Below are 12,616 nucleotides of genomic sequence, written 5' to 3'. Positions count from 1 at the left end.
ATAGACCAACCCTCCCTCACAGAACATTTCTGTAAGAGAGAGACAGGATTGCTCCTATCCAGCAGGCAGTCATCAGGAAACTCATCTACAATGTCTCAAACTGCCTCCTCTGCATCCCTTTTGAACCTGCATTTCCCAGGCCTCAGTCACTACTCTTCCTGGCTATATAATGGCATACAGTGCTTCAAAGTGGATTCTTTTCAATTGCAGGTGGTAAGGCCGGTAAGGGAGAAAAAAGGACAACATTAATTTGAGGAAAAAAGGATATAATTATAAGTTAAAATTAATCTGTGAAAGCTATCAGATCCCAAACAAATAACACACATAGAAAAGTATGATACAATCTAGGAAACAGCATTTAATTTAAAAAAAAAAAAAAAAAAAAAAGTACAAAATGCCTCTGGAAGTGAACATCAATTTTCCAACACTGTTTTTGCTACACAATTTTAAAAGAGTTTCAAGTCTTGTTTGGCAAGCACGTATAGAAATCTCATATTCTGTCTTCCACTGATCTTAAAAAGACTGTTACAAGTTGAAACATCAGCAAAAATTTTTTGCAATTTTGTAATTCTGTGTCACAAAATTCAGAGTCAAGACATAAATTTACTATTTGTTAATATATTTTAGCTAAAGTTTGTAATTAGTTCAGTGGAATTAGCGTTATGAAGTGAAATTTCTCCAGTACCACAAATCTAGGTTTCCTCACAGATTACACGTGGTACACACAGAGCCAACCCATTCTTATTTAAGGCTAAAAAGAGGAAAGCAGACTGTTCAGAATGCAGACTTCCCTTTTGCACTGTTTCTTATAGCCCCAAATATGTTCCAACCGCTCCACCCTTAGGGAGCTGCAGAAAAGACATTTCGGAAGACTGGTCCCTTGGGTACTCAGCTTCAAGGTCAGAATACAAAATTTATTTTGAAACAGCTGCCATGTTGATATAATTGTTTTATCTAATATTCCATACACAAAGTTATTAAATTATCAGGAGTTATCAGGAAAAACTGACTGTATTCAAAACATGCTTCACAATTGTATGTAAAAATATGAAATGGCTGTTTTCTACAGTTTATGCCCAGGAGTGTAAAAATTGTTTAGGTTAGTTTAAGAACTTGAGTTAAGAAATGTGTGATGACATTACTATCCATATTACCATCAATGATGTTCTGAAACGTCTTTGTAAGATATGAAATCAAACTAGTTACAAGAACGGTTTCTTTCCTCTGCTCCTTCAGCAAAGTGAAATAATGTAGCACCAAAAAGCTCCAATAAATGATTTGATCTTTCTTCAGTCTCCCCTTCCTAATTTTTTGAGATACTCAGAGCACTAATTTCAAATCTGCTTCAGCTACTCAGCTTTGCATTTCTACACAGCCATACTGTTTTACTTCTAACAACATATATCTAACTTTGAGACACTTCATTGTGCCACACACAGTAGTGAACAGTTATTCAGATTTAAAAGTGGTATTTTGTACTAATATTGCATATAAAATGCAGATAAAAACAGGAACAGAAAAATTATTTTAGGAAGGGAAATAAAATTCTTTGGTGAGCATAGAGACAATACATGGAATCTGTTTCTTTGCATGAAAATCTTGTAGAGTTGAGCAGGACTCATACTCTGCCACTCTGCGATTGACACGAGTTAAAATCTGCATGAGTTCAAGTTTCCTTGCATGTTCCTGCAGCATTTCACACAGTGACTGAATAAACCATGAGCCTTTAGCTGAATTCCTCCAGGAGTAATAGCCTGTGGAAGAGAGCAATGTCAAAGTGATCAGATGGAGCAGCCTTTGATACAGGACAGGTCAGCAATTAGGAGAACAATGCATTGTTTCCAATAGCAATCAATGTTTTAAAATAAAAACCCAAAACCACCAACCAACAACATTTAGATTTTATAATCTCCACAAATTCCAATTTAAATTTTTTTTCTAATCCTGTAATCTTTAACAATCTATGAAAACCTTAAGCAGGAAGGAAATCAAAAGGCAGGAAAATTATCTTCTGCTGCAGTAATCTTAGTCATTAATCACTTACTACTTTTCATGGGGTACACAAATACAAAGAAGAAGTGACAGTACAGATAGAAAATGGGTTTCAGTGTCACTAGTTTCACAAGTATGTACAGAATTAAAGACTGAACCTACTTCTGCTAAGGGGAAATATAAAGGACATATAAAGGGCTCTGCAACTACCAATTTTGCTTAAGGATGCAATACAGTCACTAGACAAATAATATGCTGGTACTTATCATCCACTTCTGCACATCTGATTGTTCTGCTCTCTCAGAACAGTATCTTTTTCTTTTGTTGTGAATTATTTGCACAACTCCAATTAACGGAATTTCCAGCAGATGAACATTTGAGGGTTTGCTAGTGAGAAGGATATTCAGGGTTGGGTAGGGGTTTTGTAGGAACTGAGAACAGCAACTACCTCAAAAAGAAAACAAGTCAAATTTAAAAAGTGATTGAGGGAAGTAAATATATATAGTAAATATATATTTCCATGAAAAAGAGTATTGGGTCTGGCTGAGCAGGAGCTCATTTTCCTATAGCAGCCCTCACAGTGCTGTGCTTGGCCTTGGTAGCTGGAAATGTGCTGGGAACACCCCGGTGCTTTGGCTACTGCTGAGCAGCGCTGCCTCCCCAACATTCCCCCCACCAAGGGGCTGGGACTGGCAAGATCCTGTGAGGGGACACAACCAGGACAGCTGACCCAAAGTGACCGAAGGGACATTCCATACAAGCGAAGTCACCCAGGCTTGGACTGGGTCCAACTCCAAGCTGGAATTTATAGCACGAGTACAGGCTGACATGGACACAGTCCCTCACCTGGAGCTGTAGAATAGGCATACAGGAAGTCTGCCTCTACAGGGATTTTCTGACACGTTGTTTCTTCAGATCCACTGTCTGTCTCAATACCAGAATCTAATTCTGTCCCTCTACAAGCCTATTTGGTAGAAAGAATGGAAAATGATATTAAAATAGAAAAATAAGGGCAGTTTATTATATTATCATTTAAAAAGCACAGGTATTTTGTGTTTTAAAAATTATAATACAATGATTAAAAAATTGCAAAAATAACAAGAATTTATGCATCACATTTCCATTAGACAGACTCAGAAGAAAAGTAGCAACACTTATTTAAGTTAACTACACAGTTTGGGTAAGATAGATACTCATTAAAAAGTGCACTCAGAAACTCATTAAAATATTACCTAAGATTTTATTAAATTAGAATTAATGCAATGTCAGCTGTTACAAATACAGCCTACCTAACAGGGAAAATCGTGGCACTTTGGACCTGAAGAGAATCTTACTCTGAAAGTAATTACATTCAAATCTATATTAGAAAGGATTAACTTTTTGCACTAACAATTAGTGGGAAATAGTGTTTTTTTAAACTATCTGGCTGATTTGATGAGTGTTGTTCAGCTGTACATCACCTGAATGAAAAAGAGTTTGGGTTTTCCTGCTAAACTTCTGCACCTGTCCCCTCGGAAAAGGCTTGTTAGTATTTTCAGTTCAAGAGGCCCATCGGTACCATAGATCAATCCCTCGTCGCCATGGCTTAGCAACACGCAAACAAAACTGCTTCGCTTGCTGTGATCTTCTTCAGAAACTTGAAAGAGAAAAGAGAATTACCTTAACTTCTTGTACTCTCTAAAAATGTGGAACATTTGATCCTTCCTGTGTCATGGAAGTCTTTAAGAACTAATTTGCACGTTTAGAAACCTCCGAAGAGTTTTCACTTCTGAACAGAAGCAGCTTGCCTACTTTACTTCAGGAGGTTGGGCAGAGCAAACCCCACATCAAGGGCCAACCCTACCCATTGCAGGATACAGGCACAGAACTAGGCCAGGAATACTCTGAGACAAAAAGGGTATTCCCACAGTGTCTCAAAACCTGAACGACACACGTCATTGATGCTATAGCGGTCAGCCTTGTGATCTGGGATTGGACTGATGGAATGTCTTGAGTTTTGGGAAAGAATGGAGCAGTCCTACCTCTCTTCCAATTGGGGATGCTTCAACTGCCTGGATTACATGGGAACTAAGCATAGCATGACAGTTATTGCTGCTCCTGCAGTACTAGCAGTACACTTCTCTCTCTCATTTTTTACCTGTAGTGAGGTCTACAAAGATTTTTGAATCCTCTTAATTTTGTACTTAGTTATTTAAACTTGATATAAAGGGTTTGTAGTTTTATACTTTTTTTTTTCATCTTGTAGTATACCAAAAGCATAGAATTTATACTCTCCAAAGTCTTTTGTTGCCTGACATTGTGGGAAATGTACTTGAGAACCAAGATGATTTTTTCAAATTTATGAAAATATACAAACAAGGTTAAAAAAAAGGATCCAAAAGAAATTATGAGTGGTAACTCAAAAAGATACAAGAGTTCATAAATGAAAAAATGAAAACAGTCTCTAAATCTGAAGTCTTACTGTTTAGTGCTTAACAAAACACTAAATTTCTGTTCTGGAAGAAATGAATTGTTTCAACTTTACTCAAGTGATGTACACTCAGGCATTTCTACAATCTATGGACAAGCACTGCATTTAGAAGAGTCACATTTTCAGCTATTGTCAACAGCTGCAACAATACTAATGAATTAAGCATGCCTGGGAACATTTTCTGGCATAAACATTAACTGGCACTAAAGAACCTACATCTGTGTTAGCAAACATTTTCATCATAAGAAAAAAAAAACCCAAACCACACAACACCAAAAAAACCCTCCAAAAAACCCCCAAAACAACAAAAACCAAGCAAAAACAAAAACCAAGACTAGGATTGCTGCAGGCTAACTGCTGATAGGAATAATCACTGGAACACTTTCACTGTTTCAGTATGACCTGTGACAGTCTGGGAGAGCACTGGTGGGCATGAGTCCCAGTCATGGCAGGGAACCTTCCAACAGCTAACTCGAATGGCCTGTGTTCCAGGGCTACTGATATCTTCAGGCACCTCTAGATGTAGCCAAGTCCAAACAAAGCAGGACACAGTAGTATAAAGCTCTCACTTGAGAGAAGGGGGTTTTGTTTCACAAGTTAAAGAAAGCGTGAGTTGATCATCCAAAAGAAAATTCAGGCCTCACACCTGGAGTTCTGGTCCCTCAACCAGAAACCCTCTTTGGGCCGCACCACTAAGCATTAAGCACAGAACCCCTCTACCCAATCTAACAGTTTTCTTTCCAACTCACAGAGCTTCAGTGATCCCAGGGTCAGAATATAAACCAGTCTGCATTTAAGTTTCAGCCTTTTTTCCATCCTTCTTTAGAAGATGAGAAAGGACACGGAGACAACAGTCATGGCACAAAAGATGGAGAGACAGCTAAGATGAATAAACATAGAAACTATGATGTACATGTCATCCTTAGCAATAAATCACCAGAAGGTGTGAAATATCATCTAAAAGAACCCAGACAGAAGAGATGTGAGGGCTAGAGTTGTATTTGGAAACAGTGGTTGACTTCATGCACACACTAAACGTATAACAACTTACCATTTTTCAATAGTTTAAAAATGTCTCTACATGAAAGATCATTGTTGATCTTTATTTTATATCCCAACTTCATAAAAACTTCTCTGACACTTGCGGCATCTGCATCTGTACCTGAACGAGACGACATCCCTATACATAAGAGAAATGTGTTATTTTTTATATTATATAGATGGCATGGTCTGATTGAGCCAAATTCTTTTCTTGTTTATAGCTGAATCAGCCTGAAATTTTCCATTTTTCCAGATCCATTCTAGCAGAGAAAACATTGCACTGCTACACTGGCATATCACCTCCCAACCTCTGTACCTGTATTGTAGATTTATCTGCATCTTATTTTTATATCTACTTATCTAGTTAAGGATATAACAAGAATTTCATTTGCAAAATAGAAATCATGACTAAAAGGTAAGACAGACTTGTACCACTGATCATTTTTCCTCCTCTTTACTGCTATACCCTAATGTGTTCCTTCCATGCATATTTGGAAGAATGGACTGAAATTAATCACACCTATGACTTAATTTTAGAGTGCAATCAAAACTGGTCGGCATATTTAATTTTGAAAAGTAACACATGACACTAATTTATCCAAATTAAGGAAAAAAAGTAAAAAAAAAAAAAAAAAAGTGAGTGGTACCAGTATCTCTGTGGAAGTTCTTATTGTTTATTATTACACATTCCCCCATCTCTGGATAATCCATTCTGTAGCTGTAGTCTGGCAGAATTCCAGAGTCCATAGACTTGCTACCAGGTAGGCTCTTTCTGTATAGAAACCAGACAAAACTTAGGAGTTAATTTCTCATATCTTTTCAAAATAATGACAGTAATAGGCTATTTTAGCAAGCCCAATGAAACTGGTAAGGTTGCATTTGTAGTAACCTTCTGTGGAACTTGCAACAAGTTTGAAATTAAAAGAACCAAGGAAGAACAGTGTTTTAAACTGCAATGCTGCTGCACAGGGGAATATGAAAACTGTGAAAACTTAAGAATGTCAATTACTGTATCAACAAGAAATCAAGTTGGGCTTTTTTACTATCATATTTCGAAATCTATGTACCTGGAGGAAAGGCTAGCTTTGAGAAAGCAAATCCGTTCTGAACACTAAACAAAAGCTATTATCTTTAAATTTTCACAAGAAAACATTCAAAGCCTAAAAAGATGTGGCAGATACATGCTCCTTTTCTGCATAAGCAATAGTCACCAGTGTGATGGCTATGCCTGGATGAAGCTGGACTTTGGGGAGATGGCTAACACAACAGCTAAGAGCCCTAAGTCATCTTTGACATCTAAGAGATGGCTGAGCATGCACCATCCCAAAATATGGCTCATATGCAAGTATGACTGTAAGTCACTTGTCTCACTGCACATACAGCAGGCTGCACACCAGGATCTCCCCTCAAGCACAGATGCCCCACCACAAGAGCTTCCTGGTAAGTAATTGATAGCATGCTGAACTTTAAAATCTTAGCTAACTGATATAAAGGATTGATTGTGCCAATAGAATCCTTTAGACATAAACTGTTGACCAGACTCAAATGGAAGACTTATACCAAAGGTACACCACTTACCCTTTAAAACCTGGAACAGATTTTGCATCTGCCAGATCCTTCCCCAAATGTGGTCCATCTCCTATGTCTGTCATTATTGCTTTCAATTATCAGCTTGAAAATACAAGAAAATAGAGGTATTATGACAGTTCACAGAATAACTTTAGCCTAGGCTATTAGTAGGCAAAAAAAAGCGCAGGCATTTCTGACTAATCACTGCATGTATTATATTTGAAAGAAGAATATGAAATATTTTTCTAAATTATTGCCTTCTCTGGGAAAAAGTATGCAGATCCCTGTGACCAAATCATTGAAAAGTCCTACAAAAGCAAGGTAAGAGACAAACAAATTAAAAACAACATTTGAAATATTGCAATGTCCCCACATGCATTAGAAATTAGGAACCAAAATCAAGCAATACAAGTTATTAAATATGTGTAAAGACTAACGTAGATTGGAAATTGGGTCATAATAGTTTGACAAATGAGTAATTTCTCTGCATTCCATTTCAAATGAAACATCACTGCATTCCATTTCAACTGGTGTATGTGAAGGCCACTGCAATAGTACTAAAATACAATCACAACAATATAACTTAAAACAGTTGATGAAATGAACCCTATGCTGTGGGCTATTTACTTTTATGAGAACACAGGCCAATAAATTATAATGGCTACCAAATCAGAAATCAATTTAGAAGCATTAAACCTCCTCCACAGTTACTCTGTGAGTACTCATGGAACACGCTACCGAAAGTTACCTTAAACTCAAGTTTCAGAAAACAATTATCCATCATAAATTTAAACCACCAGACAGGACAAAGTAATAAATGCTTAGACATTCCGAGACCTCGAGAAGGCCAAACAAAGCACTGCATGGCAAGAATTTTACAAAACTTACTTTAGCAGATATATTTATGGTAAATAAGAAGGTGTAAATAACCAGACTGAGTAGCAAGATTTGCTAGTCAGATACGATGAAGACTCTTATTTAAGGCTTAAGTTCTTTGGGGCAAACTACATTTGCCATCTTACATAATGATATTACTATTATATTAAGTCTCAACTTTGTATCTATACTCTTGTTAGTATGACACAAACACACATTTTTGTGACAACAATTACTGATGCATCAGAAGCACAAATTTGGTTACATATAACCTTCTTTATTAACTTCTTTCTAGGAAGACATTTACTTACATTTTTAGTGGCTTCAAAAGATCTTCAATGCTATTTTATTATTTCAGAGCACTGATGTAATTAAATCTTATTCTTCAGCAAATTATTCCAGACTTGACAACTGTATTATGCAATGCAGCAAAATAGAAAATTTCCTGATAATCAAATTACCAAAGTATAAAATAAGCTTGGTATTTCAGAAATAAAACGTCTAAAATACATTTTTATCATTACGTTTTAGAAATTTACTTTAAAGACAGTATCATGGGGTACAAACTAAATCTACAATGCAGAACTTGACTGCTTAGCACCTTGATCTGGATTCATTTATCCTAACTTCAAAGTCTAATTTATTAGAAGTACCCTGTGGAAAAAGAAAGGCAAGCAACTCCAAAGGGCACCCAAATAGCATGACAGTGATCCAACCCTACACCCTACGGCAGGGAACATTAGCACTGCCAGCGAAGTCTATTCTACAGTGACAACGGGTATGTGCACCCAGCTCTAACTGAGGAGCAGAGCTTCTGATCCCCAGCAATTGGAAAGAACAGCTTTCATTGACAAGGATGCTGTAAGTTCTCCTACTCCAGCACAGCCCAGCTTCAGGAGTTCCTATGACTTTTTCAACTGTCCCTACTACAATCATCCTTGGCTTTGGTTCTCAGCTTTCCTGAGCTCTCAGGTGGAGCAAAATTTATTGGGAAACATCCAAGCAGACCTACCCACCATTCTGATGCAACTCATACTGCTCATTCTCCTGGAGAAGAACTATGTGCAACAGCACAACCCAAATCCTTCAGTGTTGCTGGGATTAATAAGAGAGACAGGGAAATGGTTAACTTCCTCCATCTGTTCTTTGTCTGACAACAGTAATAAACAGCCACACCATATTAAAAAAAGCACAGCATCATGTGCCAATTCTATTATCAAAGCCAGCTAGCAGATGTACTGATAGCAGTGTAGCCATGTGAGCACAGAAATCAACTTCTGCTAAATCCCAGGTGTTTACCCCAGCTGTTTGGCACTGGGAAGCTCTGCAGTGCCAGTGCTGCAAGTACATGAAGGAGAGAGTGTAAACTAATAAATATGTACTTACATCAGCTGTGGCCAGCTTCTGTCTATCAGATGAGCCACCTACCAACAGCCACCTGGAGAAGGACTCAGCCAAAGTACAGGGAAAGCTAACACTCTCTGGCCAACAGATGAACCCTTGGAATCACAAGGGAGGGAAAGTGGCTCATTAGGTTGCCCTGGGTTCCCATCAGGAGTGCTCCAACCAAACTGCTCAACAGCAGCAGGCTTAACTGAGCAAACTGCAGACCCAGCTGGCTTCGAGCACTGAATGCTTCTTACAGCACAAATGTTAAGGCAGGATGCAAACACTAAGAGAGATCTTCAACATTTAAGTGACTTTACAGTAAGACTTATCTCCTTAACCCTTTTGCGACCTTAAAACTTAAAGCTCTAAAACCACTGTCGTTGATCCAGCACCAAATAAACAATGAAATTAGAAGAAGTAGCTAGCAGAACCTACAATTACAACAAGCTATATTAATTTCTTTCTGAAAAATGTAAAACACAACTTGTAATACCGTATCATAAAAGTATTTCTCACTAAGGCCTCCGCAAGCCTAGTTCACATCCTCCAGTTTCAATTGTTTAATGAAGTGTCAGAGCTTCCTGCACTCTACTTCATAACAATTGGAGCTTGTCTGAGAGACTTCACAGAAGCTATAGGGATTGTCTAGCGAAACTGGTTATAACACGTTAAGTATTTGAAATTCGCGTGGTTTATCTTCAGAACAGAATCTGTAACTCACTTTTAATATCCATCAATTCCTGAGCACCCAGTCACCTGCACTTCTTTAAAGAACAAAACACACCCACAAAGACATAGCTCTTTTGTTGCTAGGCACTGGAACGCGCCTTTGAACCAGCAGGGTGTTTTGTGCTCCAAAGCACCGGTCAGGGTAACAGCAATGCTCTCCGGAGGATGCTGCTGAGCCTAACAGGCCACTAAGGATTGCCTCATCTTGCTTTAGGTAATGCAGTGATGCCATGCATCTCCCTGTGGAGGATGATCTCATCCTGGTGGGGGAGGTGCGGGGGGAAGGAATCACAGCAGTGCCTTGAAAATGTATTACAAATTTTTATTCTGCTCTTTGGTATTATTTTCACTGAAAGCTTAGGTAAAACGAGGTTTCAGCTGTAAGGAAATATAAAAAAAGAAACGTTCTTGAAAACAGCAACGGCATTTTTATGACCTAGCAAAATATATTCTGTAGATTTTAGGAAGCTTATTTTACAATATTGTAGCTGAAAAAATACAATTAAAAAAAAAAAAAGAGAGACAGAGACATAAAATAAAAAGATGATGCAACAATAATCTTTACATATACTAAGTAGTCAGAAATAAAGAGGCTCAAAAATACCCAAAGCTATGCTCTGCAAGCTACTAAAAATGACCAATGTGTCTCTGTACAGCAATAAGAGTAAAAATATATTTCCCCTACATAAATGCAGTTGTTCCAATGCTTTTCTTTTGATAGGAAGAAAAAATAAACAAACCAACTTTTTACTCCATTCCAGCCTGGATTTACTTATTCTACCTGGACCTAATGAAAATAAATTGACATCATGTGTCACCACTGCCATAAGAGCCACCAGGTTTCTTTTAAAAGCAGTATTTGAAATGAAAACCAACAAGAGAAATGAATAGTATAGTGATAAAAATAACACAAAGCTGCTCAGACAGGGGAAAGCAAATAACTAAACTGTCTTTAGTAACTAACTGGATCCTGAAATACGCAAACCACAGGAGACAACACATGCTTAGTATGTATCTGCTGCTACAAAGCAGTGAGTGTAGCATTGCTAAAACACATGTTCAAAACAGACAGTGGTACTGTAAAACTCCCCTTAAAGATTAGAAAAGGGCACTTTTCCACCTCACATGACCGCAAGAGAAAATGTCAAGCATTCAAAGAAGTTATTTTTCATACATGAATATATACATGAGATATCATGATACTAACGCAGACATGCAAATGAAAAATTTTACACTCTGCCATGTATAATGCTAAAGGATAATTATCTGACTAATAATATAATAAGGAAAATATAGAAGCTGACTATACGAAAAAACGAAAAACATTTGAAATATACCATTACATTTTCTGTTGTGACACTATTGCCCTACTAAATACTGCTACCACAGATGAGAGCAGGCCCATACTGAGACAGCTCTTCCCGTTACTTCTGGTCTGGATGTAGCTGCTGGAAAGCCCCGACATTGGGCCAGCATTCTGATCTTCCAAAAGCAAAGACTTTTAGGTCTCAGCACGAATCTGTAAAATCAGCTGAAATTACTCCGGGTGTAGATGGGACCCTTGAGTTATTCATTCACCTGCACCTATTAATCACATCACCAGTGCTATAAGCAACAGCCATACCACGTTCCTTAACATTAAGAGCACGGTGCGTTAGTTTGAAACGGACCACCTGGCAAGCAGGTACCTGAAGGAGAGAACTGTAAGTTACAGGGTAAAAGACTATAGATGGCCAGCCCTATCCTTCAGCCCAGCAGGGAACAGGACGCAACACAGCTCAGGCAGGGCCTTTTACATGCTATCAAAAGTCAGTCACAGTGCCAAGCATGCGTTTCGTCAGTACAGACGAGGTTTAACACGCTTTGTTTTGGAAGAACCAAATACAGATTCTGACCCCGCGTTTCCGGTTCGTTAATGGTCTACCGAGGGGTCACCAGAGAGCAGCTCAGAATTAAAGAGCCTTTTTAATTTTTTTTCTCTTCCTTCTGCTCTCTCTTTGGGCAGCTTCTCCTCAAAGACAGGCTGAAAGGGAACAAACTAGCTACCCTAAGCTGCTGGAAAGCTAATACCCGAGGCCCCGCGCTCTGCCCCCGGGCACGGGGAAGCGGCGGGCGCCGGGCTGGCACCGCGGGCCAGGCCGGGGGCTCCTCCGCCCCCACCACCGACCGACCGACCGACCGACCGCCGGGCCTGCGGGCCGGGAGCCCCGCGGGCAGCCGGGGCGGCGGCGCCCTCAGCCGGGCCCGCCCCGGGCGAAACGCGGCTCCCCTCCTGCTCCCGCAGCCGACTTCCCTCGGGAGAGATGCGAGCGGCCACGCGGACCTGGGGAGCCACAGCCTCGTCCACCCCTCCTCGCTTTGTTCGGTCCCGCCGCCGCCGCGCCCGCATCCCGGCACCGCCGCAACCTGGTACCGCCGCCACCCACCGGCTTCGCCGCCCGCTCGCTCCGCCAGCGCCGCGCTCCGAGCCGCGTTTTCCCGAGCGTGGCTCCGCTAAGCGCTGCTGGGCGCGCAGAGAGGCCCGGCACTGCCCGGCCCCGCCCCGCGCAG

At 39.6% G+C, this 12,616-nt stretch overlaps 1 protein-coding gene across 9 annotated transcripts; it reads right to left on the bottom strand.

Moving 5' to 3' along the window:
- Window positions 1-342: 342 nt before the first annotated feature.
- On the bottom strand, window positions 343-12,603 carry CASP3 (caspase 3). Of its 9 annotated transcripts, none has more exons than XM_040065835.2 (9): window positions 12,493-12,551; window positions 8,961-9,043; window positions 8,260-8,393; window positions 7,082-7,174; window positions 6,151-6,275; window positions 5,514-5,642; window positions 3,453-3,628; window positions 2,839-2,956; window positions 343-1,754 (listed from the first exon to the last, which is right to left on the bottom strand). In XM_040065835.2, the coding sequence occupies exons 4-9, from the start codon at window positions 7,153-7,155 to the stop codon at window positions 1,528-1,530; spliced, it is 849 nt and encodes a 282-aa protein (XP_039921769.1). In that variant the 5' UTR covers window positions 7,156-7,174; window positions 8,260-8,393; window positions 8,961-9,043; window positions 12,493-12,551; the 3' UTR covers window positions 343-1,527. The 9 variants fall into 9 exon arrangements, with proteins under 9 accessions (XP_039921769.1, XP_058276816.1, XP_039921772.1 ...); XM_058420833.1 differs by having other exon boundaries at window positions 8,260-8,359; XM_040065838.2 differs by having other exon boundaries at window positions 8,965-9,043.
- Window positions 12,604-12,616: the final 13 nt, after the last annotated feature.

This window comes from Hirundo rustica, chromosome 5 (assembly GCF_015227805.2).
Source record: "Hirundo rustica isolate bHirRus1 chromosome 5, bHirRus1.pri.v3, whole genome shotgun sequence".
Lineage (NCBI taxonomy): Eukaryota > Metazoa > Chordata > Aves > Passeriformes > Hirundinidae > Hirundo > Hirundo rustica.
The sequence above is the reverse complement of the archived record's forward strand: the minus strand, read 5'-3'. Positions and strand labels throughout refer to the sequence as shown.